General features: G+C 40.6%; 2 protein-coding genes across 7 annotated transcripts in view; one reads left to right on the forward strand and one right to left on the reverse strand.

The window, feature by feature from the left end:
• Nucleotides 1-168: 168 nt before the first annotated feature.
• Nucleotides 169-22,453, reverse strand: PDSS1 (decaprenyl diphosphate synthase subunit 1). Of its 3 annotated transcripts, none has more exons than XM_033055972.2 (11): nucleotides 22,163-22,453; nucleotides 20,562-20,626; nucleotides 19,596-19,719; nucleotides 19,098-19,228; nucleotides 12,291-12,432; nucleotides 11,316-11,427; nucleotides 11,118-11,227; nucleotides 5,035-5,115; nucleotides 4,741-4,854; nucleotides 1,344-1,424; nucleotides 169-632 (listed from the first exon to the last, which is right to left on the reverse strand). In XM_033055972.2, exons 1-11 carry the CDS (start codon nucleotides 22,451-22,453, stop codon nucleotides 492-494), a joined length of 1,392 nt encoding a protein of 463 aa, XP_032911863.1. In that variant the 3' UTR covers nucleotides 169-491. The 3 variants fall into 3 exon arrangements, with proteins under 3 accessions (XP_032911863.1, XP_032911879.1, XP_032911869.1); XM_033055988.2 differs by lacking the exon at nucleotides 22,163-22,453 and adding an exon at nucleotides 21,356-21,464; XM_033055978.2 differs by lacking the exons at nucleotides 19,098-19,228; nucleotides 19,596-19,719; nucleotides 20,562-20,626; nucleotides 22,163-22,453 and adding an exon at nucleotides 13,943-14,150.
• Nucleotides 22,452-26,223, forward strand: part of LOC116994308 (protein adenylyltransferase SelO-like) — a 30,966-nt gene continuing 27,194 nt past the window's right edge. For all 4 annotated transcript variants that reach the window (XR_004417453.2, XR_004417455.2, XR_004417457.2 and 1 more), the window contains exons 1-6: nucleotides 22,452-22,626; nucleotides 24,085-24,203; nucleotides 24,439-24,567; nucleotides 25,306-25,370; nucleotides 25,475-25,531; nucleotides 25,631-25,729. Coding sequence is in view for 1 of the 4 variants with exons in the window: in XM_033055908.2 (XP_032911799.1) it covers nucleotides 22,452-22,626; nucleotides 24,085-24,203; nucleotides 24,439-24,567; nucleotides 25,306-25,370; nucleotides 25,475-25,531; nucleotides 25,631-25,729 (644 nt within the window). In the remaining 3 variants the exon portion in view is untranslated. The remainder of the gene's footprint in view (nucleotides 22,627-24,084; nucleotides 24,204-24,438; nucleotides 24,568-25,305; nucleotides 25,371-25,474; nucleotides 25,532-25,630; nucleotides 25,730-26,223) is intronic.

The following is a 26,223-nucleotide window of genomic DNA, read 5'->3' on the forward strand; positions in this document are numbered from 1 at the left end:
ATCCCCATGTAGTCTTTCAGAGTAAACCAGTATCTCTACGTACACTTACATGTGCTTCTGTGAGACAGCCAGGGAAGCATCCAAACCATCTCTCTTCACAGGAGTTCACCAGCTCCTGTACATTTGTGCTCTGTTTATTAGTGTAAACAAGTGAAATTTGGAACAGCCTCAGTTTTCATACACTGATTTATATTTATTCTCATTGTGGCCTTTGTGCATCAACATGTAAACATCTTCCCCATCCCCCACAATCAATAGCCCCCGCTAAAACAATTGTACGACACAGTTTGATTTGCTCTGAATTGCATGGCTTCCTGCAGTAAAACAGTTTAAACTTTTGTTTTCTTAAAAAAAAGTAGAACTTAAAAAAAAAAAGGAGATTTTTTCTAAAAAAATAATTTTTGGTAGCTTGTGTTGGAAGCAAATAACTTTTGAAATGAATTTAGGCACAGTCTGGTAAGTAGCTGCCAGAAGGAGTGGAAGAAGTTCTCTCACTTGTCTCGCATGAGAACCATTTCAGTCAGGTGCACGAGGGCCTCTCTCTCGGGGGACGGCCGCAGCTTGCGGATCTCGCGCGTGGCCGCGTGGCAGTAGCGCTGGGCGAGGTAGGTAGTTTGCTGCACACCATCACTCTGATGGAAGGAGACAGAGAGGGGAAACAGAGCTCATCAGCCTCCTCCTGCCTCTTCCAGTCACAGGGGGAAGTTTTAAGGTCAGTGAGTACCCTAACACATCATATTCTGACTGGGAAAGGAAGAGGATTCATTCTGTAATCAGGGAACCCCACCTACCTGCCCCAAACTGTCTGAGTATTAAAACTCATCCATGCTAAATATAAGTGTACTTACAAAACAACACTGGTATTAATAACAAACTAGGAACTACTAGTTTACCCCTTCCCCTCCTGCCCTAGAGGTGTACAAAACCCTCATGCTACTCTGAAAAAGAGGTATTAATTTTGCACAGGCCATTACTCAGTCTTTGTAGACCAGTCTATTAAAACTGGTATGGGGTGTACACTGCAGTTACAAGACTGACTGGTAATTATGTGCCACTTATACCAGCTGTTGAATACAGCTGTGCCTCAGCTGAAGGAACTGAGTTCATGCATGAGCTTTTTACTTATGCAGATTAGAGAGAAAAAAAGAAAAAGAGTTCTTTGGTACCTAGCATTTCTGCTAAAACACTGTGCCAGTAGGAGAGCTGAGGAGTTCTGATCTGGCATTGCACATTGCACGCTACTCAGCAGGAATTTGACAATGCAGCCGTGCTATTTTACTTGAGAGACAATGAATTTCAGACTGAGCAACAGGGAGAGCAGAAATATTTGCTATCAGTCTTACCTGCAACACGTATTTCCGTGCACGTTCAACATCTCCTGGCTTACTGAATCTCCTCATTATCATAGCATTCATTTCTGGAAACTAAGCACAAAGGGAGAAGGGTTTGTATTTGCTTTTGAGTTGCTTCCCATGTAGTTGCCTGCCCATGCTAAGGTCAGAACAACACTAAAGGTCACAACACTCTTCCCCTATCACTGCTGTTAGTACAGATACAGCTTTAGGTTCATACCTGCAGTCTGTACAGAACTACAGTACAGCAGAGCTCAAGCATTTTAAACTTAAACCATCTGGCTCTGCTGGCTGCAGCCAGTTGGTAGCAGAAGTCAGCACCTGCCATTTTATCATGTTAAGCAGATGCTCCAGCATGGTAATTTCTGATGTGGTTACTACCCTGGTGTTTATAATCTGCATCAGATATTCTATCACAGAGGATGGTTAGTGTTGGCACTCCTAGAAGCAGCATCTCTTGTCCCCACACATACAAAAGGACCTAGGATGTTTGTTGCAGTATTGCACAGTTCAGTTTGTAAAATCCCCTGTCATGGTAACACTGGCTGTTACATACTCTTATGTTTTCCATTGTGCTGGTATTTTATATAAGCAGTTGTTTTTTTTTTTTAATAAGAGAAAAATGACAACTATAAGGTATTTCGTTTTCGGACAGCATTTGTAGTTAGCTGAATTCCATACAAATCAAGCAGGTAACTCAAGTCAGTTGTTTTGAGAAAAATCACATCACTTAGCTAAATATGCAACCTCTTTCTTTAGACAGCCTAGAAACAGAAAAACCTAGTACTTAACAAAATAAGGCCACAACTCAAGGCAGCTACTCCATAGAAGAATTCTTTTTAAGGGAAAGAGCTGTTTGTTCATCTTGCCTGAAAGGTTTAGAGTCAAAGATGGTATTGTTGCTATATACTTGTAAACAATTAACTGCTTTCCTTGCACACCTTTGGTCCTGCAACTGCAGCTTTACAACCTTGTTCAGGTACAAACATGTAGCACCCCTCAGTGCTGTGACAGTTTCCTATTACTCATACATAGTGTTGGAGATGCATTCAGAAGTTCAGTGGTGACTCATACTTCATCTAAAGAAGAAAGTCATGGCTTTTTCTAGATCCTAGCTTCCTTCCCAGGCAATGACAATTTAATTGCAGTGTTCATGCAATCAGTTTTCACATTATTCATATTTACAGTTGCATAGGATGCATATGGGATCACTTTTTATATTTAAGCACTAAAGGACATGAAAATCCCCAAACTTGTAAGGCAGAGCTGTTATTAGCAGCTCTGCATATTTAGTGGGCAGCACATCAGCATTTAACAGGAATGCTTATAATAAAAATAAACCTTCATTCTTCAGCTGTATTCATTTAAGAGGAGCTTTAGAATTAGCATACACTAGCATTAAAAAATAAATGGGGTGTTTTTTATTTTTTACTGAGTGACCTAACTTTAAATACTTAATAAATACATTTCATATCAAGGTAAACATTTTTTTCTCCTTAATTTTCTAATGCACAAACATGTATTTCAGAGGGAGGGGAAAAGGCATCTGTCACTGAAGATCCAGAGCAGATTAAAAACTAATCAATGTCTGTCAGGAAGACAACTCAAGGAGTACCAGCTACATGAAAGGATAGCAGCAATACTAATCTGAAAAGACAGCCTATGATTAATAATTACACTTTGGACTGTCTTCAAGTCCTGTCTCATGAGTTTTTTTCTCAGATACAAATAGATGAAATATCTTTTAGCAGCATCACAAGTAAATGTCTGTTGAAGCTCCACACGCTTTGTTTATGTATCAGTTAAGTCTGTAGTGCTGTTCTTCCAGTTTCTTGAAAACAGCAGAACATTTTCAGCAAAGAAGCCTTCTGGTTAATGCAGAAAACTTTATAAGATGGTCAAGTTATCTTTCAATGCAAAAATGCACACTTCCCATCTATCAAAGAGATAAATTTGGAAAAGCATTTTAAAGTATCCTACAAAGAACAAGATTTTAAAATAGGAGTGATAGATTTTTTTTCTTGTGTTTCTATATTATGAACTAATTTATCTTGTAAAGCTAACTAAAAGATTGATGAAGTTCAGAGTCAGAGAGAGACAACCCAAACAAATTAATAAAGAATAGTTTTAATTTAAAAATTGGAATATTTAGTACCCACAAGACAGTCAGTGTCATACATTCTCTGCCAAAATTGGGTATTTGCAATATGCCTTATTTCCTTCTGCACATGGCTTTGGCACACACAAACAGTTTTACAGCTCCATCCTCCCTCTCTGAGTGCCTCACTGTTCTTTGGACAGCTCCAATTGCTGATGACACAACTCTGAAATAATGATTCAAGAACATGCTTGTGAATCCCCCAGATGAGTAAGGGGAGACACTGAGGACATGGAGAAGATTGTTCTCAATATGCAGTTGGCTGACAATCTGTGCTCCCCAGTCTCTTCTGAGCTACAGATCCTTGTAAATGCCCAGAGTATAAGGAAGCAAACAGATGTGTATGCTCCACCTTCCCCCCACAGCCGGCTCTTTTAGAGGGGGAAGTAAATGTCAAAGTTGTTGGGTTTTTTTAAAATGATTTAGAACTTCTCCCATGTCAAGCACTAAGCAACTCCACTGAGAGATCATAGATGAGAGCTCTGCTGGAACTAATTGTGCCAGTTTTTGTATCACACTGTGAAGCCTGGTAGGAAGAACTGCTTTTTAAGCCTCAAATCTGCTTGCCTCTGGTGAACAAGACACTGGAGCAAGGAATTAAACCAGTTTCTTCCTTTTTACGGATTAGCACTAATTTTAACATTTTTTCATGCTGCTCACACTTTTTCATTCTGCTCCTCCAAATAATTTTTAAGGTACCAAAAATCTTGACCAATTTTAAACTTGTTTTATTTATGGCACTCTCTTTTATCTAACCTTCAGACAGGAAAGCTACCTATGCTTGTAACTGGATAATATTTGAGGACAAAGGGATGAAGAGATCAAATCTAATAAATAAAGGTACCCACCTAAAGGCAAGGCAAGGATTTCAATTTTTGGTCCCAGATGGATACAAAGCCCAAAACAAGGCAAAAAAGCCTACACAGTCAATCCTGGGAAGAAGATGTCTCAGGAGAAAACACAAGCAAGAAGCTACTTAGGAATAACCTTGACCAAATGTGCTAAGACTCTCTGAATACCTACAAGTGCCTACCAGGAAGAAGAGTTGTGCAGGAAGCTGTTTCTCAAAACTTGTGTGTGCACAGAATCCATCTGATATTGAACACACTGATTTGTCACAATGCCCCAGCCTCTCTCATGACTGACACTGGAGATTTGATATGTTTCAGCTGGTCCTGTGGAGAATAGTTTACACTTTTTACTTCAGGAAACAGCTTCCTGCTGACTTACCTGTCGACAAGCAAACAAAACAGGGCCTGTGGCTAATCCAAGCTTAAGATCTGCTGCTGTTGGTTTCCCTAGATGGTCAGCACATGATGTAAAATCCAGCACATCATCTATCAGCTGGAAAAAATAAACATTCAGATTATTTAAAATTTCTTTTAAAAAAATTAGAGCTAAATACAGAATAATCCTTGTTAAAGACAGGATTTGTAGGAAGGATTAAGACAGCCCACTTTAATTTCTAAAGCACTTTGGAGAAGTTTAGATTTTAGATTTCATTTAGTTGAACAAAAACACTACCTGAAAAGCTATGCCAACATTTTTTCCATACTGGTATGCAATCTCATGAACTTTAGGATCAGGGCAGCTTAGAATTGAAACCTGAAAAGACAAAAACCCCAATTAAACAGAAAGCTTTAGTTAGCATCTGCTTTTAGCCCCTGACCATAGGTGTGAAACAGGCAGGAGGGATCTGGGAAAGGCAAAAAAAAGCTGCCTTGGACACATTCTGGCTTATCTCTGTTCATGGAGACATACAACTAGCCAAGATTACTAGAAAACAAGGCTGAACAGCAGTGCAGTATTAGGACTACATTCAAGTCTGCAAAGAGATTAGCTTCATAAAATATTTATCAGGCTTAGAAACTACAATGCAAGGATAAAGAGAGAAGAAATGTGGATGCATTTCACATACAGGGTAGTAGTCATATACAGTCCAGTGATTGGGAAATTAAGCTAATTACATATATAAATCAGCCAGGGGATAATTGGAGGTCAGACAACAGATAAATGGACATTACATGTCTCATAAAAGATCACAAAGCTGGATGTGTTGAACTCAGACAGGAAGGGCAGTTGACATAAGGATGATTATTTTTAAGGTGATGTTAACTGTATCTGACTTGCTCAGGAAGATGAGTTGATCAGTTTGCAGGCAAAGGTACTGAGGGATAATTAGTGGCAAAGAAAAAACAGCAAATGAAAGCACACCAAGCTCAGAGGTATCACTTAACTGAGATAAACAAAACATTTTACTTGAATCTACAATCAACTACTTGAGAGGCAGAAAATTTGCTGAATAAGCTCCATAAAACTAAAATACAAGACACTAACTAAGGTTTGAGAATTAGTATCTTGCCTCAAAGTAAAGGCATTTATGCTATTTGCATTTATGTACTAATTATACATTTTTCAAAATTAGATTGGTTAAATACTCTGATTTATTTCAACCTTCAATAAACCAATTAAGAACAGGGGACAAAAATTCACCCTGGTTTATTGCAGGCATTCCAAATCTGCTGTGACTAACACAAGGAGTGAAGATATATTTTACTTAAAAATATATGCTAGGAAAACCACACAATATAAAAATGTATATATATGAATTCCTCTTTAAGACTGTGTAAGGTAGGATCATAAGAAAAACCCCTCCAATCCCAAAACCAACCCCAAACTAAATGTGAGTCCAGCAGTAGCTTTGAGGGTGAACGTGAAGATGGAAATAAGAAACAACATTATATTCTAATAAATGTGATGCAACTTGCACAAAATGAGAGATTATTTCATGCATCAGTGCACTTCATATCTGAGCATCAGAACACTTCCCAGTCATAACCTGCATCTGTGGATAATAACTAAACCCCAGAGGAATATGGATGACTGAGGAATTAACAGCATTATACACTCTTTTATTTAAAAGAAGAGCACAGTATAGCAGGAAAATAATGAAAATAATGCTGCTTATCTCTAATAATAATACAAAATCCTGAAGGCTATTAAACAGAGTGAACTGCAAATATGAGATATTTAAATAGATGTTGCTAGGGACTATCAAAGTAGAACATTTTGCCCTTTTATCCTCCTTTTGATGTTTGTCTCTTAAATAGCAATATTTGCCTGAAGACCTAGTATCTACTGCTGTACCATGCCAACTTTCGATTGCTTCTCTAATGTAAATCACATAATACCAGCACGGCAGGGGGACTGCAACTATCCTCTTTCAATGAAATCCTTACCTACCTCCACATTTCATTCCACGTGGAAAATTAAAATACAGAAATCAGTGACAAAATCCTGGTTAATGGCAAAGGGTTGGAGTGGGCAGTAGCTGGCAGAGGGTGAGAGGAAGTGCTATGTAAAGAAAAGAGCTTCCTCATTTAACCTGGAAGGTAATTTCTTGCAGGGAGTTCCTTCAGGGTGCAATTTCTCAAGCTGCTCTTGCAGATTGTTGCCCCCAGCAGGACACTGGCCAGGCTGCAGCCAGGGATTTTAACTGGAGCTGTACTGGATAAAGTTCTGGGATAACACAAGCATTTGCAAATACAAATCAGGATAACCAAGTCAATACAGTGATGTGTGTGTAAATTATAAAACTTCCTCTTTGAAAACAGCCTAGACCTCCCCAGATAGGTATGACTGGTTCATGACAAATTTAATCTTGCAAGAATTCAGGCCTGTCTTCCACTAAATCATGATGAAAAATCCTTCCTAATACCAAGTGGAACAAATTCTTTAGAAAATTTCTTTGAATTCAGCAAAGCAGGACAATCTTCTTGGTGTTATTTCAAACACATTTTCTGCAAAAAAAAAAAGTTGTTTCTGTTCCGTTATATGAGAGACTATAAACCAATTTTGTTCCTTTACTGAATCTCACATCCATAAAATACATCATCAGCTCTGGGTACATCCTGCCGATATACCCAGATACATCCTTGCTCTGGTATTTAGTATGTGACAATATGGCAGCTGGAGCTGAAAGCATTTGCACATTCTACCAGTGTTCTGTAGGTCAGAGAGGAAAACCTGCTGCTGGGCCAGAACATGCTTGAATAAACACTACAAGGGATATTTGTTCTTCTACTTCTACATTTGTGGAAAGGACAAGGCTCTCAAATCTTCCCCTTTTCCAGCCATTCTCCTCCATGCCTATCTCCAGTCAGGTTCCTGCCTTCTCATTCCTCATCCACCAGTGGCTCATCCACCACTGTTTTTCTAGACAGAAGCAGTGTTCCTCTTTCCAGGAGAATCACAGAATAGTTTAGATTGGAAGGAAATTCTGCTAGTCATCTGCTCAAAGGAGACTTTACTTCACAGTTAGATCAGGTTTCTCAGAGCTGTGTTCAGTTGATTTCTGAGCATCTCCAAGGATGAAAAATCCCACACTGTCTCAGCTACTTTTGCAATGTTTGACCAATATCATGGAGAAAATTTTCCTCAAACTAAATTGAATATTTCCACAATACAACTGGTCCTTTCACTGCACATCTCTCCATCCTCTCTGTGCCCTCCAATTACAAGCTGGAGACAGCAGGAGGATTCCCCCTTTGTCTTCCCTGCTCCAGACTCAAACCAGCTCTTGCCACATCATTTGTCCAGCCTCTGCCCTCACAATGGCCCTTCACTAACTCCCTGCAGAGTGCCCATGTGTGTCCCGTATAAAGGAGCCCAGCCCTGTGGTCTCAGACACTGCCCTGGATGTGCTGCTGCGCTGGCAGTGATGCCCCCTCCCCATGCTCTTCCTCCACTGCTGCTGGGAATGCCACTGACTTCTCTGGGCTCCTCAAAGTCTCCTGGGAATTACCCTTGAAGAGGGGGTGATGGAGGCCTCCCTGCAAGAGGGAGATGCCTACACTAGGCAGACAACTATCTTGTCCTGAGTCTGTATTTTCATGTATTTGACCTTTTCTCAAGTAACTAATATTTTAACAGGTTAACCAAGTACTTATTTATGCAGTTGTACTTTTCAGTAGCAAAGATTATCTGCCTGAATAGATGTGCTATATTTATTCAAATCTTTTTCACAGCGAAAGAAATACCTCCAAAGGACTTACTGTATTTTCAATAGTAAGTAAGGAGATTTACTAGCTCACCATAATATCTGATACTACTATGCCATTACCCTACATCTGCCATTGGACATTATTGCAGGCTGCAGGTCTAGTTGGGCTGGGGCGATTCAGTTCTGCTGGTGGGGGTCAGAGGTACCTATTATTTTCCTAGGCACCAGTTCCCCATGCTGGCAGGGTTTTCTGATGGAGCTATGCACACACCAAATTAGGAACTGGTTACAGCAGGAGCTCACAGGATCTACAGCGCTGCAGACTACTGGTTGCTTCAGTCCCTTCCACAACCCTGCTTCACACAAGGAGGCACAAGCTTCCTCCTAATACAGAAATCAAGAATCTCTAGTGCACCTTTACACTTACCTCAAAGCAAACACAATTTAATCCCTCATCTGAAAGTATACCACACAAAATATAAACAGTTTTATGAGGCTCAGGAATTCACATTACGGCAGGGTTTAAAAAAGACAGAAAACCTGCTCAAGTTATTTTGCTGTCTCCAGCTGGCCTGATGACTAAACAGAAATTCCACTTCAGCTTTATTGTCTCTGAATTCTTGAACTAAAGTCACCTCATGTTTCTCTGAAAAATGCCTTGCAGTAACTAAGGCTTCAATGACTCTGGGCCATCTGCCACTATTTCCTTTTACAATACACTTTGATTGAAACTTTGGTAACATTCCCCCATGCATAACTATCGTAGAAATAAACTGGAGACTGGGATGGCTCTTAATATCTTGAACAGACTGTTCTGTCCCTGACTCCTAACTTAAAGAACTTTGATTTAAATGCAGTAATGCTTTGGTGGTACAGAATGTATCAATTACAGTGTATGTCTTGTTTAGACCTTTTCCCAGGAATACTCTTCCATTTCTAAAGCACGGCACCATGGAATTCTAAGGTGCCACTTGAACCTACCTTCTTTCCAGTTAATACTTGTATTTTATTCAACCACAGCAACAAATCAAGTTTTTCCTACCATTAACAGTAACAGAACTGCTTTTAAAACCCATAATCTTTCCTCTTAGTTTTGTCCCTGAAAACAAGAAAACAAGATACAAATACTCTTGATTCCCTGATTTTTCTTTTAAGATAAAACTGATGATGCTGCTTATCATTTTTGCTACAGAAAACAGAACTCCCTTCTGATTCTATTTCCTCAGTAGCCAAAGCCATCTAAACAAAAATATCTGAACAGTCACATGCAAACAAAACACCCCCAAATCCCAATTCAAAAAAAAAGCCTTTTAACTACTATCAACAGAGCTCTCCTAATCCATGCAGAAAGAAACTGAAGAAAACATAAATATTCAACTCATTGGTACTATGTGCAGCAAGTAAGGATTTGCCATGAAGAAAAACCTTCTCTCTCAGTTTTCCTAACACAAATTTTACAGCATATAAAATGCCAGCAATTCAGCAATGGAATAACTGAGAGGAGCCACTAGAAGAAAAGCAGCCAAACAAACCCTTCACCACCATCACAGCCTCAATCTTGCGGGAAGTGCTTAGACCCTTAACTCTTGCAAGTCATGAAAACGAAAAAGCTTAGATTAGCACATTTGTAGGGAGAATCCACCCAGTAGGAATATGATTTCTTCTATCTGCAAAGATTTTTTTAGGCAGACTTTCAAAATGAATGTTAAAACTGGTGCATTTTTTTTTCTAGGGGAGCAGAATAATGTGATGCGCTTTACTAGTCCAGGTGCCTACTGATATAAAACAAGACCTGCAAAAGAAAATTGTCAGGGCCATGTTGCCATTAATAGGAGTAATCCAGAAGACTTAATTTCTTTGCTCCAACTAGAATAAAATAATATTTTCCCTAGCCTGAAATCCATGTGTCTCATTCTACGTGACCATTTTGATATAAGCAATTTTCAACTGCTCTCTGTTGCACATACATACCAGTTCTCTGAGAACAAAGGAAGATGGTTAACACTAGCACAGATTTTTAGTCTAATTCCCTTAGAACTCCTGCCTGCTGTAGGATCCATCAGCTATACTGCCTTTCACGGAAATAAACAAAACTTCTTTTGAGGTGAGATTATTACCCACCTCTATTTTCTGCACTAAAACTGAACATTTATTTTTGTGTAAGAACATAATCTTGAATTTGATCTTCTTGTAATCAAGTATGAAAACTGAATGACAGGGTTGGAGAAAGTGATAATTAAAATCCCCTGACAAATCAAGAAGTATGTGCTTCTCATTTTTAACAATGTGATGTAGAGATATGAGGAAATTTAATAAATTGAAGATTGCCACCATTACCATTATTTGAACCTTATTTTGATTCAATTGAGAGTAACAATAAATCTGTGTATAAATAAAAAAACACACAAAAAAGTGAAAACCAATATTGGAGGCTGCACAGCTGAACTGTGATAAAACTCACAATCTCAAAGCCATTCACATTCTGGCAGAATACCATTTCAAGGGTTTGCTTTGGAGGGTCTCCAGAGCAAACAGCAATACCAGGAGTTTAGCTGTGAAGCTTACAGTATGGTATGTTAACTTCAGAAGAGACAGACGTACATACTGCTTTACAACTGTTTGCTATCAGACTCGCCGTCTTCTTAAAAGTCTTCTCGAGGTAGTGAGCAAATCTCTCATTCTCGTTTTCCTTGGAACCCAGCTGGAGGAATTCACCTAAAAAGTTGCACAGATGGGAAGTTTTATTTGTGGGTTTACTGCTTAGGCAGGCAAATGGGAAGTTAAAAATAGGAAAAAACCTTACCACGCACCAGATCTTCAATCACCTGAGTTAGAACAGAGATGATAGTAGTATTTCCAATTCGTGCTAAAGCTACAGAAGCAGCAGAGAGGATGAAGTCACCAGCTAGAACAGCCTAAGAACAACAACAACAAAAAGGTGATCCCTTAAGCCTTTTCCTGTGTTACTACAGGCAGTACAATTTCCTCTATTTGTCAGATCTACTCACATTACATAAAGCACAAACATCTCATTTTAAGAGCAAAAAAACACATAACCAAATACTGAAATCTGAGTAATTTTTGATCTGTATCTTACAGTACTGTTTATATTTTTCTGTATAAGCACTGTCCTTCCTGTATGCAGTAGGTGTTTGCTTATGAAGTTTTTTTGAACATTAGTTCTCTATTTGACCATTCTCTTGTGGCTGTTACACCACGTGAACTCTGAATTGCCCCAAGTTCCTTCCTTCCATTTTCTGGTGAAGACCTTTCTCGTAATGCTCTGTGAAAAAAAATCTAAAATAAAAATTCCCACTGACTGAAAACATTTTTGTGTTCACCACTGAATCAGCATTCAGGATGAGGTACAAGTTTGAAGTATTTCAGCAGCACTGCAGAGAATGGCACAGTGAATGTAAAATCAGTAATAATCACAGAATGGATCAGGTTGGAAGGGTCACAGTCACCTGGACTGACCTCCTTGCTCAAGCAGGATTATCCCAGACCACATTGCACAGGATTGCTTAGGATGAGGGGCCTTCTCAGTCATCTCTTCTGGAGGCTGCACAGGCCCAACACTTATACACTTCAATCATTATCTAATGCTTCCAACAGTTCAGAAAAGGAAAACACGTTTGTCTCATGTACAAACTGTGCACACCTCTTCATATGTTTTCTGGCATATTCCAAGACCTAGGGATAGTAATGTTACAAACCTCTAGGTATTTGCGCTCTATTGAAATTCAAAGGCAAGTCTTGCACTTATTAGCAAACTCACTTTTCTCTCTCCCCAGATTTGATTAAGTGTCCTTTTTCCTCTGCGAGAATTTGCATCATCAATAACATCATCATGAACTAGACTGGCTGTATGGATCATCTCAGCAATTATGGCCACAGAGCGCTGGCTTGCTTGCATCTCCCTAAAACAAAAACAAGAACTGTCAAATAATTAAATAAATTATATATGTTGCAATACACTAAAAAAAATCTCTATTAAAAACGAAACAAAAAAACGTTTCTCTGAAAACAGCTGTCACAGCTTTTTCCTGGTCTGACCCCCTTCTTTCAAACCTGGAATTAGGAAGACAAGAGAAAGTACGATCACATTAGTACAGTAAGTGCAGAGGGATGAGTCCATCCTCATTAGGCCTATTTATACATTGCTGCATTAACAGCAGTGCAAAACTCCTGTGTTACTGACTTTAATCCCTCTAAATCCAGACTGCAATAAATAGCACAGCATCAAGGATGCTTGGCTCCAAGACTGAAGTCTGGAAAACAGCAGAGAAAAGAATACCAGGTAGTTTTGTAGTTGAGTTTTAAGTTTTCCTATCTCTGCTGCTCTACCTTATAAACATGGCATCACAAATTCTATAAAGCTGGATAACCCTACTAAGTACTGAGCTGGAGAGAGCAGAAGGAACAGAAACCTGCACTCTACATTTGAAAAGCGTAACTCACAGATCTTATTCTTTATGTTATCTGACTACCTTAAAACCCCAGAGGTTCTTCAGAAGCCTGAGGAATTAACTAGAATTCCACTACAACCTTTTTGGTACCATAAACACCAACTACCTAACACTGACTGGAACTCAGCCTTTGGGAAGATCTAACACTGATGATTCAACTCTCAATAGTTCACACTACTTTTTTTTTTTCCCAGACTAGGTGAAAACAAGGTAATGGAAGAAAACAGAAGCAATTATCTAGAGAAAAGACTGGTGGCAAAAAGCACATGAAAGCACCAACCTAGCTCACACAAAGGACCGCCTCCCTTAGTATCCAGCTGCCACTGTCTTCTCCTGGTTATTTTTCTATCCATTTTCATCACGGGTTACATGCAGGTTCCCAGAAATGGCTATGCCAGTCAGCCTTGACTCACAATGTAACCAGTCCACATGGTCATTTAAAATACCCCACACACAAAACAATAACACAAAAAATCCAAGACCCACAATGAAAGAAAGAAATTACTTCTGATACACAAATCCTATACTTGTGGTATACAGACAACAAGAGAAAATCACTTTTTCAGAACAAAAAAATAACTGAAACAGAAGATAGTTTCAGCTCAGCTAAGCGAATTTAAAACTTTCTTCACTGCCTATGTCCATTAAAATGTAGTGATTAATCACAAAATGAAAGAACATATTGCAGTCTGCTGACATAACACTGCGTTCTGACACCTACCTCTATACAGAACTCTGCACTGCTGTCAGTGGGAGTTCTACATCCTGAACAATAGCAGGATGAATGGGTAGCTCATAGGCTGTGAAAATATGGCTTTTACACAACAGAAAATAAGAGCTGGAAGCCTTCATGGTTGTTTGGAGGCAAGTCTTAATGTGGACTAGTGATTTGAACAAATGCTAGTTCAGTGTAAATAGTTTTCCAAAATAAACTACTTTTAGTAAGTAGGAGAAAACTTACCTTCAAAAAACTGTAAAGGTCTCCAGCCCCTTTCATGCACTGCTCTCCTTTTGGGGATTCCCCTTTTCATTAATTATGTCAGCAGACTGGATTTCCTGCTGGGAAGCAGCAGTAAATGGCAACACTCACTGACACACTGATATATTTCAGTAGTACGAAGACAGCACAAAACCAGTTATTTCAAAAGCAAGTTCTGAAAGGTTCTGCATTATACTCTATCTTACCTCTGACTGACTAAAAATGGTATAGGAATGTTCATAGTTTCCAGAATGTTGTATCAAATATGACAATTTTATCTGAAGGGGTTTTAAAACTACTATTTCCACAAAGTCTCAAGCAAGGTTCTTCCCACTGCTGGCAAAAAAAGTTCTCTAATAGCTTCCTACATGCATCTTGTGAGACTAATTCCAGATCAGAGCATGCCTATTTTAGGGGAAAACGCACAAACCCCAGGATCCTTCTCATCCCCTGCCATTTTTCATTCAGCTTCTCCTGCAAAACAAAAGCAAAAAGTGGCAGTAACTCAACAGACAACGGGGTCCCTGCAAATCCACTAAGTGGAAAGATGCCACTTTTAGGTCATTCTCAAAGTAAAGACACCCTGAGATTATGTACATTTATACAGATATTTTATACAGCTATTCATGTTCTGTTTTTCAGTAGGACCCTCTGCTTGATTCAGTGATAAGGTTTTACAGATGCAAACTATACTGTACTCTTAGATGTTTTTTATTACAGAACTTGTTTCATGAACACTGAACAAGCCAAGGCTGACCATACAGGTTAAGAAACTCCAAATATCTCCCTCCAAATATCCCTGTCCAAAACCAAAACAAACAAAAATCAAACAACCAAAACCACCCAATAGTGGTGAGGGGTGAATTCAAAACCACATAAACCAGTATTTACACTCTCCAACAAAGAGCTTGGAGGCAATGTGCTTGCCAGTAAGTAAATATTGCCAGTTTAAGGAGAGAATGAACATAAGAACTTGCAAAATTTTTGTTCTGTGGCCACAGTCCTCCAAGCATCTTTCTCCTGCTAAGGCCCTGTGGCTGAAAAAAGCAACCATCTCAGAAACAGTCTGTGGCACAGAAGGGCACTGCAAACTGGGGGAAGCAGAGAGAATGCATGTATTAACACTGGAGAAAACTGCATAGCAGCTGACACCATGGGCTTCTGACAATGACAGTTTGAGGCAGTGAAACAAAAGGGAACCAAGGTTGCTGGCATGTCTTGTCTTTAGGAAATATTCCACTGAGTTTAGCCACGTCATTTTATTTGTTTCTCACACTATTCTGATAAAATTATTTCCCTCTTCCCCCTCCCCCCAAACTTTAGTGCTTACTGTTTTCCCTATTGTCATTGTACTTCTTTGGCCACTCTTATTTGCCTCTCTCTTTTTAGCTGTAGAACAAGAAATAAAAACTCTCATTTGCGAACACCTTTGGAGAATACAGAAACACTAGGTCCTGTGATAATTCTGTGAAATTCTTCACGCGGATATGTGAAGAAATGCCAGTGGATGTGTGAAATTAAGGGTTGCATGACCCCAGCTTAAACTATTTGCAACAATTCTTAGTCTCACACAAAGCAAAGTTGCTATCAATAAGCAAAAAGCCACTGCCCAAGGGACTTAAAGACTCGGGGTAGGACTTCTGACACTTAAAAAACTTCAAAAGAAAAGATACACCACACTTCAGTCACTTAACCTCTTTGGTAATAGTTCAGATAATTCTTTATACAACTGTCATTTTCCTTATCATGACCACAATAAAGTGACTCTAGAAAAACAGTTAACCTGCTGAGGGTAAATACCTCACCTCCTTCAAACCTAAACATAAATGATCCATGTCACCTAACCTGCAAGCAGAGCCACCTGGGCATTACATTCTCCTGAGAAATCCCAGCTATTCTGAAGGGACTCTGTGAAGAGAAAGAGACTTGGGACTGCCTTGTAAGATCAGGACCTGTAGCCTTCCTAAATTGAATCCCATTATTTTAACAGTCAAATAAGGAAAAGTATTACCTTTTATACAAAAATTGCACAAAAGAGAAGAAAATTAAAGTGCAGGCAAGAGCATGCTGGGTCCAGCAAGTTATATTACAGCTGAGAATGGCAGCAAGATGAAGCAGAAACTGAACATCAGCAATACAAACCCCAGAGGCAAAATGTAAAAAGAAAAGCTAAGGATGAACAGAACAGGATATTGGCTCACCCTACAAACCCACAGACACTGTGGTCAGTCTCTTCAATTACATGTGTGGGAACCAAAGCCTCAACAAAGAAAAACATGCCTGGGAGAAGAATCAGTAAGAGGAAAAGAATCATACAATGCTTCAAGGGAAATGACAAATTTGAAGTGGAAAAACATCTTAAAAAAAATACTGAGAGAAGCAGAATGAATGTAAGGCAAGTATTTTCCCCCTCAAGTTTGTAGAAGAGTAGCAGAGCTAAAAATATGCAGTGTTACTTCTCTATATACACAGTTTTCCTCACAAACATAAAAAAGTTAGAACAATTTGTCACCTGGAGACAATGTTGCTTTAAGAAAGAACAGTAATGAATCAATAACAGTATCAATGTGAACTCAAGTATACGTATACACAGAGCAGGTGTAAGACAGCCTGCTTCAAGCAGCTTAAAAGCAAAAGAGTAGAAAATGCCCATAAGACTTTATCAGCTCACAGGAACAGGGTATCCACAGTACAAATGTAAATTCCTTTTGCACAGCCTTGCCAACCCTCAAAAGCATTGGTCACCATGCAGGAACAAACAAGCAGTACAGTGAAGACTTGTATCAACATATGGGATATTTAATTACAATCACAGGCTTGGACAAATTGGCACAGGGCACAGAGGAGGAAGGTAAATACCCTGAGATTTCATTCCATTCCTTTGCTGAAACATTTCTGTTCTTGTCACCCAGAATTTCATTCTAAAAGCAACATGACAAAGATGGTGACTCAGGCTGGTTTGCACTTGGAACATTCAGATTACTGAGGAGGCTTTTAAACACCGAACATATTTTGGAGGTGCTGATTAGAACCACAACAGATGTAAAACCCTGCCAAATGACATAGGCATCCAGAAATCAGAGGACTTATGCCAAGCGTTGGCTACTGCAAAGCGAACACTTGCCCCAGGCATGTGGCACTTTCTTACTGGCATAGGGCAGGTCTCAAAACTGGTCCTGACAGTTTTGAGACAGGATAACATGTGGACAAGAATATGTCCATGAGCATATACGTATGTCAAAAGACAGCAGATATGCTTTGAGCATACAGTCAAATTAAGTCTTTCTACTGCTACCTCCCTTTGATTCACTGTTCAACTCCCACACTGTATGACATCAGTTCCAGCCTTCTCAGTTCTGCAAACATGATTTTGTTCATAAGCTTTTCATGCTACCCACTAGAATGAGATAAAACTTCTTTTTGCCATTATTTTGACTCTATAGATGCTCCAAAAGCTCATTGTTCCTGTTGCTAAAAGTCTCCTCCTAGATTTCCATTCTCCTAGCAACATAATGCTTTAAGTAGCTCTTTCACCCTGTACCTGATAAATTTGTAGACCGCAAGTTCTCAATCTTCGTGATTGTCTTTGCGATCCATCCCTGAAGCCAGCTGGATTTCACTTATTTTGAACACAGGCATCAGACATGCAAATGATTTCAGGAAGTGTGATATATATACACTCCTGCAGCTGAATTGGATGGCTGATGCATGCTCTGAGGTTCTCCACAATGAAGGTGGTTGCAAACCACACTGGGGTTATGCCCTAACGGGACACCAAAGACCCTACAAGCTCAAGGAGAAATTTTTGGTTTACTGTGCTTCCTTACATTTCACCATAGATGGATGATCATCAAGAATGATTCTGCCATCAAAATGTGCCATCCTCATGCTCCTGTTTTTCATGTCAAGATTACTCATGAAAATATTAAGCCAGTCAGTGGCAAAAGGCATCCCTGAGGATTTCCACAACCAATATTGTTCCTTTTGCTATGTCAAAGTCAATGACAAGAAGCAGTCCTGAATTGACAACAGAACTGGCTGAAGCAAAGTTCATTAATCCTGGATGATTTTTCCTTAAACAAGGATAACCGGCACACGACAGGATGCTGCCAGCTCAGTTTTGCTTTCTCCTTCAAAACTATATTCACACAGAAGAGAATACAGGGAGAGGTGCTATCCATGCAACAAAATGCATGCCATGGTCTGGGGCAGTAATCAAGTCCAACAGGGCATAAGCTAATCCTACAGAAAGAAAATGGTGCAAGAGCTCTGAGAAATCCCTTAAGACTGACAAATTAGTCTAGAAACGCTTCTGGAAAGGGACCAAAGATTATCTATTTGAAATTCTACACCAGGCAAGACTGGAAGTGTGGCTGGAAGGCAGAGAAGACTCCAGCCAACACCTTTCCTCAAAATGCAAACATAGTAGTTGACAGGAATGTGTGGAGTGAAGCATTTGCAACGAGCCAGACTCAGGAGTGACAGAGAGTACAGGCCAAGCATGATCTTCTGCTCAGTTAAAACTGCTTTCAGAAGACAAGTAACTTGGAGATCATAAGGATTACACCAGACTAATTAGCTAAGAACGTTACATAAAGTGTAGAAACTTGCTACTAGAGGGTGGGAAAAAAAATTCTGACTGTTTTCAAAATCTCACAGCTTTGAATATAATCATACCACCTATTTAACAGCTTTTCTGCATAATTACTAAAAAAAATCTATGAAGGTGTCTTCTCACAGCAGAATTCTTACCTGTGATTAGAGTTTAACAGGAATGGAAGTGGTTACAAATGAAAAACAGTTAATGAGGTTTACAGAGTTTCAAAGAGTATTAAAGGTTCTAACAAAGCATTTATGCAAGAAGGTGGAACTGACTAAAAGCCTTACAAATATAATAATTTGGCAACATTATTTATCCACCCCAATTACAAGTGCAGTATAGTCCACGGTTTAACACATGGAAACGTGTAATAAGTCCAGCAGTTCTTTTTGCAGTGACAACTGCAAATACAGCTTCAAGATGGAACTTACACTCAGGTTCTACTGAGGAGCCTTTTATTTTTGTAAAGTATTTTTCAGAAGCAAAAGAATGATAACTTTCAAGCATGATGTGTGTATCTGAAAGTGACCAACTCACTTGGAATTATTATGGTGAATGTTGCAAGCCCGAGCCATTAGCACCACAATCATTGGTCGAAAGGCCTTTCCCTTCCCATCAAAGTAATAATCACACATTTCCTTAAGTTCTGCTGCAGAGACCAGCAATTCCTATAAAAAGCACAAGAGCATTTCAGCATAGAAGTCACGAAGTCAGTCTGTTTAGTGTAAGTAAAACAGTATGCATATATAAGGTTACTGCCTGCATTCATTTCACCCAGTTTAAGCTCAAATTGTTCTCAGAACGACTATGAATAATCTGAGATGTAAATGATGCATTCCAGCACTGCAAATTAGGAGAAAAAGGTGCATTCTGGTTCTATAAAATATGAGAAATGCTCCGTTTGCCTTCAATTTAAGTTTCAGATAGCTGCTCATAAACATAAATAACATTATTTCAATAAATAGCCTCCAAACTGATGGCTGGTATTAAAAACAATCATCATGATATTCCAGCATAGTCACCAAAATCCTTTACCTTTTTAATATCTTCATAGAGATTCTTCAAGTCTTTTCTACCAAGTTGAAAAGGGTCTTGGTATTTTTCATCACTAATTGTCTTACTACAGCTGCAGCAGTGGGATGTACTTGTATGATGAAACCTGGTGACAGTGTTTTTCAAGAGAGTAGTCTTGTTAGAAGTCAAGTTCCCCTAATTCCCCAAACAGAAACATCTGAAAGGATTTCTTTCGTTCTTTCCCTCTCCCCTCACACCACATTTAACCAAACGGCTAAAATACATTAAGTCATCAAAACATTCTTTTCAGACAGAAAGGTGCAAGGACAGTAGAGCTATGTATTGATGACCATAAACCTATGGGACCTGGCAAGGCCCTTTTGGCAAACACACACACTCTGGCCTTAGCAGATGCCAGAAGTCTTCTGATACACAGAACACTACTTTGCCCTCAATGCACTCCTTTTGAATACACTATGGATCATGCAGCTTACATTTAGAGATAGAGCCTTCATTTCTGGCAGCCGAACTATTCTGTTAATTTCTTCCCTCTCTTGTAAACTCCTGAAAAAATATTCCTGATTTAGATTTGATATTTTTTCCTCTGTATACCCAGCTACATGATAAATTAAATCAGTACTTCCATGTAGCATGATTACGCTAGGGGAGTTCATCAGAAAAGGGTAAAAGCTCCACCTGGATGCATTAAGATGCATTAGGCTTAGGAGATTTGTTTCTTTCCTGGAGTTGAAGTTTCTTCTTCTAATGTTTCCTCTTCCAAAGTGAACCATATGTTTTCTCTTGCAGCATTCTTGCTTTGCCCATTACTCTCCAGGACAGATGACTGAGATTCAGAATCAGCACTGCAGCAACAGTCTACACTAAATAACCTTATTTTCAAAGTTTACAGCTCAGAAGTGTAACTACTCAGTTCACCCAATAACTATGTCTTTACTCACTACACAACAATGAGAATCTCCAACTTACCGCCAAAATACACTACATATTTTTGGAAACGAGAAAGTTGAACTTCTTTGGGTAATGTGACACATCTGCACGAAATAAAACCAGGGACAGTTTATTAGAACTTTAAACTCACAGAAAACATTTGACTAAAAAAACCCAAAAAAGTATCCATCACCATTGCTCTATTTCTCCATTTTCACAACCCAGCAGCAAAGGAAGTCTCATAACCCCTTCCACAGCACATGAGACACGAGTGCCAACAGGCAACTGACTCTTCTGCTCCAGAGTGTTGGACTTTCTCCCCTTGCAGGCCTAGCCCAGGAAGCTTATCAGTTAAATTACCAAAGCTGCTCCAATAAAACCTTGCTTTTGCACTTGTGCAAGGTGCAATCTTTAAACATTTCCTGCCTGGTAGACAAATCTGGACTGCACCAGTCAAGACACAGAGAAAAAGGCAAGCTGTTTCAGTACACTAACAGAAAATCATGTCCTTGTTTTCCCCTGAAGCAATTTCAATTCAGCCTGTTGTTTATAATTTATGCCTGCCCATCTTCTCTGCTAGATGTCGAGAACCCAACTTCCAAATCTATCAATCTCCAGTGATCTCTCCCTGCAGACCGAGCCCAGCAGCGTGCGGGAAGGCACAGCCTCAGGAACATGATTCCAGTAGATCCAGGCTAAGGAAGGAAGTACAGCTTTTGCTCTGCTCCTGGGAGCGCTGCCAGGAAGTATCGAGCCCTGCCCAGTGCTGGGCTGAGCCAACCTAAAATCACTGCAATCCACGTGCTCACCAAACTGTCTCTGGAAAAACTCACACGGAAACGCTCAAGGAAATCTGCTCCTCGTGGATTAAAGTCTCTCTCTCCTTGGCCAGTGGGAGAGAAACGAAAGCGCTGTAGTGGCTCAAGGGCACCCTTCCATCCCCAATGCCATGCTTACATAAGGCCACTGCAGGAGACAAAGGCAGGCGAGGAGCCCTGACTTGTCACAGATCTGCAACCCACTGCTGTCTGACTTCAGCGTCCGGCCCTATGGCCGAGCATTCTTAAGTCGCTCTCCCGGACCTCTCACCGCGTTCTGCTGCTAAAAATAGCTGATCTCTTCTTACTCCTCCTTCAGTGCGGACACAAGAGTTTTCACTGCTGCCTGACCCTGTAACAGCGGCTGGTGCGGGATGCCGGACACATTGCCCAGAGCGCGTCCCGGGGGTCAGGACAGCCAGAGCACCCCAGCCAGGGTCAGAACCGCAGCCTGGCCTTGTGAAGCTCCAAACCAGGGCAGAGAATGAACAGCTCCCAATACCACTCACAACGCTAGCACACACAAACGCCTTCAGAACCTCACGCTAATGAGAACCACTTCCCCTGCTGCCAACTCGGGCCGGCTTCGAGAGGCTCACACACTGACCAGGACTGAAAACCCTTAATCCGGAATTTAACCCTGCACCGAGCGCGCTCCTGCCCGCAGCACGGACCCCCGGCAGGGATCCGTCCCGGGCCGCAGCGCTTCGCGGGCGGAGCCTGCGGAATGCCGAAGGAGCGGCGGCCCCGACTGCCCGCCCGGCCCGGCCCGGCGCCCCTCGCCCCATTCATTCCGCGCCCGCCCGGTACTGCCGCACTCACCGCCGCGCTGGGGGCCGGCGGGGCGCGGGGGCCGGGGCTCGGCACGGAGCCCAGCGGCGGCGCCCGGCGGCACCAGGCGCCGCTCCGCCACCACCACCGCAAGGCCATGGTGTCCCCCAGCCCCGCCGCGCCGGCACCGCCTCCCGGCACCGCCGCGACCCGGACGCGGAAACCCCGCGCCGCCACCGCCCTCCGGCGGGGCGCCCGGCCGGCTTCCCAACGCCCTCTGTGAGGGCGGGACTCCTCAGGCCGGGTTCGTAGGGGACTCTGGAAGGCGGGGTTAGGAGACATGTGGTGTCGCCTCTGGCTGCCCGCCTGCCTGGCCTGGGGCTGTGTGGCCGCGCTGTGCGGCTCCCGCGGGCTCTGCCCGGCCCCGAACGCCTCCGGCCCCGAGCCGGGTCAGTGCCCGCGGCGCCGGGCGGCGGAGCTGTGCGCCTGGGCCCTGTCCTCCGACAGCCTCCTAGGTACGGCCTGCCCTGTCCCGGGGCTCTGTACTGCTGCCCTGCCCTGCCCCGAGGCTCTGTACTGCTGTCCTGCCCTGCCCAGGAGCTCTCTACACCTGCCCTGTGCCGGGGCTCTGTACCCGTGTCCTGCCGTGCCCCGGGGCTCTGTACCTCGTGTGTGCCCTTTGCTGGGGCTCCGTGTTCCTACTCTGCCCTTTCCCGGGGCTCTGTGTTCCTGCCCTTTGCCGGAGCTCTAGACTCCTGCCCTTTCCCGGAGCTCTATATTCCTCCCCTTTCCCGGGGCTCTGCACTCCTGCCCAGCTCGCTGCTTTTGCTTGTTGGGTTGTAGCAGCTCCTAAAGCAGTAACTAAGCGAAGACCTGATACATACAGTCAAATACTAATTTTAAAATTAAAACTAGATTGGTCATAAGGTGCTTTTTTTATTTCCCCCCTCCTTTTTTCCTTTTTTTTTTTTTTTTTTTTCCTGAGTCCCAGTTACATGTTAGTGCAAAGTTGATAACATGATACCTGTCTGGAAGTGCACACAGCATTCAAACCCTCGGGCATACAAAACTGTTTGCAGTCATAATGCCAATTGATGTGATAACATTACAGAGCTAATTTCATCAGATGACCCAATTACTTGTGAGCATTAAGAAATAATAGTCATTGATAAATTTTGTGGCAGCTGGATATAACAGGGCCTGTCACTAGAGGTAGTGAGAAACATGGCTAGTGAGAAACAAGGCTCCAGAGATGATAACTAACTTAAAATTTTTACAAAACAGTAACTATGAGGTACTGGGATTTTATGGTTAATGTGGAATTGTGAGACTGCTGCAAGCAAAACTCCATAATGGTGGTAAACTACACTGTTTTAAAACTATTTGTGCTCTGTTACCATGGAGTAGGTCTGAAGGAAGAATGAAGCACCCGTGTATGCTACAGCAAGAGCTACATCTAACCCATTCATTCACTGTTTCCATTACTCAGAAAATACTTTATCCATTTTCTTGGGTTGCATGGTGATCATTGCTGAATATGGACTGTACACAGCAGTTACTGGTGCACAGTAACTTAAATATGTTGCACTTGTTCAACTGTGGGGAAAGCTGAACTTCTCCTGTTTCCTGCAGATATGTTTTAGGCTGTATATAACTGAGTGCAATATCAAACTGCCCTGAGACTGCCACAGTCTATTCAGTCTATTCTTAGATATGGTTTAGATCTTAAAACTAGAATGCACTGGTAGATTCTTTAACTGCAGAATTCAGTCCTTTTAAGAAATTTCAAACCATAAAATCCTAAATTTATTTGGACTTGCTTTTCATGAAGGCTTTATACACATCAGTAAGTTGTAATGTTACAAGATTTAATTTTTTTAAAGAGCATTTTGGCTGGATTTAAGAGGAAACATATTAAGAATAATTTTTTTTTTTTTTTTATATGGCATTTGTTTTCTGTTTCATGTTTACAGATATTTTTCCAGTGGATGTGATCCAAGAAAATTATGTCCGTAATGTGAGAAACTGCATTTTTTCAGTTGTCTATCCTACACCTTTTAAATCTAGAGTTCGTCTTGTAGCTGTTTCAAAGGTTGGCTATTGTTCTTTATTTCTCTCTAATGATAAGAAATTATTAATACATGTACTAAAGTATATTTTAATATTCGTATGCTATTTATTGTGAAACACCTTCTCAATATATACTTTAAACAAACAGAGCACTTAAAACATATTGTGAGATGTCTTTTAATGATGAAATCTGTAGAGAAAACATGTTCATTACCACTGAAAATTTGATCATGTTCAAGTATTATTTTTTTCTCCAGGAAGTTCTTGAAAATATTTTGGATCTTGATGTATCTGTCAAAGGATCATCTGATTTTCTGGAGTTCATCAGTGGTGGGAAAGTGACATTTGGGTCTGTTCCACTGGCCCATAGGTATGGGGGCCACCAGGTAAGTATGGCACTTGTTCTTCCAGGTGGAATTGTGTAGGTCTTGTGAATTACACCTTGATAATACCTGTAAGTACATGAGTATATGCCTGTGAGCATATGAACACTTACTAACATATTGATTGCAGACTTGTTCTTCATAACAGGCTGCAAGTGGAAAAGAACTATAATATCCTTCCACAGTACCCTGTTTACTTGCTCTGCTTTTGTTTGTTATAAATTTATAAGTGAATTATCTTTTTAACTTTCATTAGCTGTTGAGTCTGCTTAGCACCCCAGAGCCTGACCAGCTCTGCTTGGTGATGGATACTAACAGCTCAGAGGAGCAGAGAAGGACAGAGCCTCACTGCAACATCATGATTACTAAGATTCAGGTTTCATTGAAATGACTAAGATAATTCAGGGGAAGAATGGTAGAATGTGATTTGTAATTTCTAATTTAAAAAACCAAAACAAGCCATGTGGGTTTAAAGGCTCATTATACAAAAAGGACAGGTCTGTAGTTGTACATTATAGCTGGAAGGTAAAGAAAAAAGAGGATTACTGGTGTTAGTGTTACTCTTTTCCTGTGGTTTTCTGATTCATTTTTGGTGTGAATGGGGAAATACAGCTTTAGGGATGAACATTTTAATGTGAGCAAAGGTGTCTTCTATGAGGACCTAGATTTTGTATTTGTATTGTTTCAAGTATGACTTCTATAAATGATAGAGGACAATAACTTGATTTTAATTTTTGTCAGTTTGGTAGCTGGGCAGGTCAGCTGGGGGATGGAAGAGCCCACTTGATCGGAGTATATACCAACAGGTGTGACTCTTTTTTTAAGTGTCTAATTGAACTCTGTGTTCAGTTAAGCTGATTTATGCTTAACCTGAAGCCTATTGTTAGAAATGCCAATGGTGTTTTTGCAGGCATGGTGAGAGGTGGGAACTACAGTTAAAAGGGTCAGGAAAGACCCCGTACTCCAGGTAAGTTGCAGTTATTCTGTGTACTCTAAAACTGAATGTTTTCTTTTTGAAACTTGGCTTGATTTTATGACTTATTCCTTATTTCTTTGCTCTCCATAGGAATGGTGATGGAAGAGCTGTGCTTCGCTCTTCTGTTCGAGAGTTTTTATGTAGTGAGGCCATGCACTATCTTGGAATTCCAACAAGCAGAGCTGCTAGGTATTTTTCTTCCCTTTGTTCACAGTATACTAATTTTCAGGTAATTTTGTGACTGAGTTTCACTGAAAATAAAAGCAGGACAGTTAGTTTCCAAAAGGAAAAATCTCTTCATATGCATGCAATCAGAACAAAATATATTCTCCACAGATTTTTTGATAAAAGTTTCCAATAATAATAAGCTCCAGCAATTAATTGCATCATATAGTTTGCTGGATTCTAGAAATACAACTTAAGTTTAGTGTAGTAAAGACTGATTTTTGGAAAATTAATCCAAATTCTAGAATCTAGCCAACTAGGAAAGTGTTGAAAGTGGCTATTTTTGTACTGTCACTTTTAAGATACCTGGGAAAAATTGTCAGTCATATGAACAAACATTAATATTGGAGGTAGAATTGAATGTACTCTCAATTCTTTATCTATGCAAACACCCCTTGAGCAGAGAGAGAGATTTGTAAAAAAAACTTTAATTCTGTCTGAACCAAAGGACACCAACA

This window comes from Catharus ustulatus, chromosome 1 (assembly GCF_009819885.2).
Source record: "Catharus ustulatus isolate bCatUst1 chromosome 1, bCatUst1.pri.v2, whole genome shotgun sequence".
NCBI lineage: Eukaryota > Metazoa > Chordata > Aves > Passeriformes > Turdidae > Catharus > Catharus ustulatus.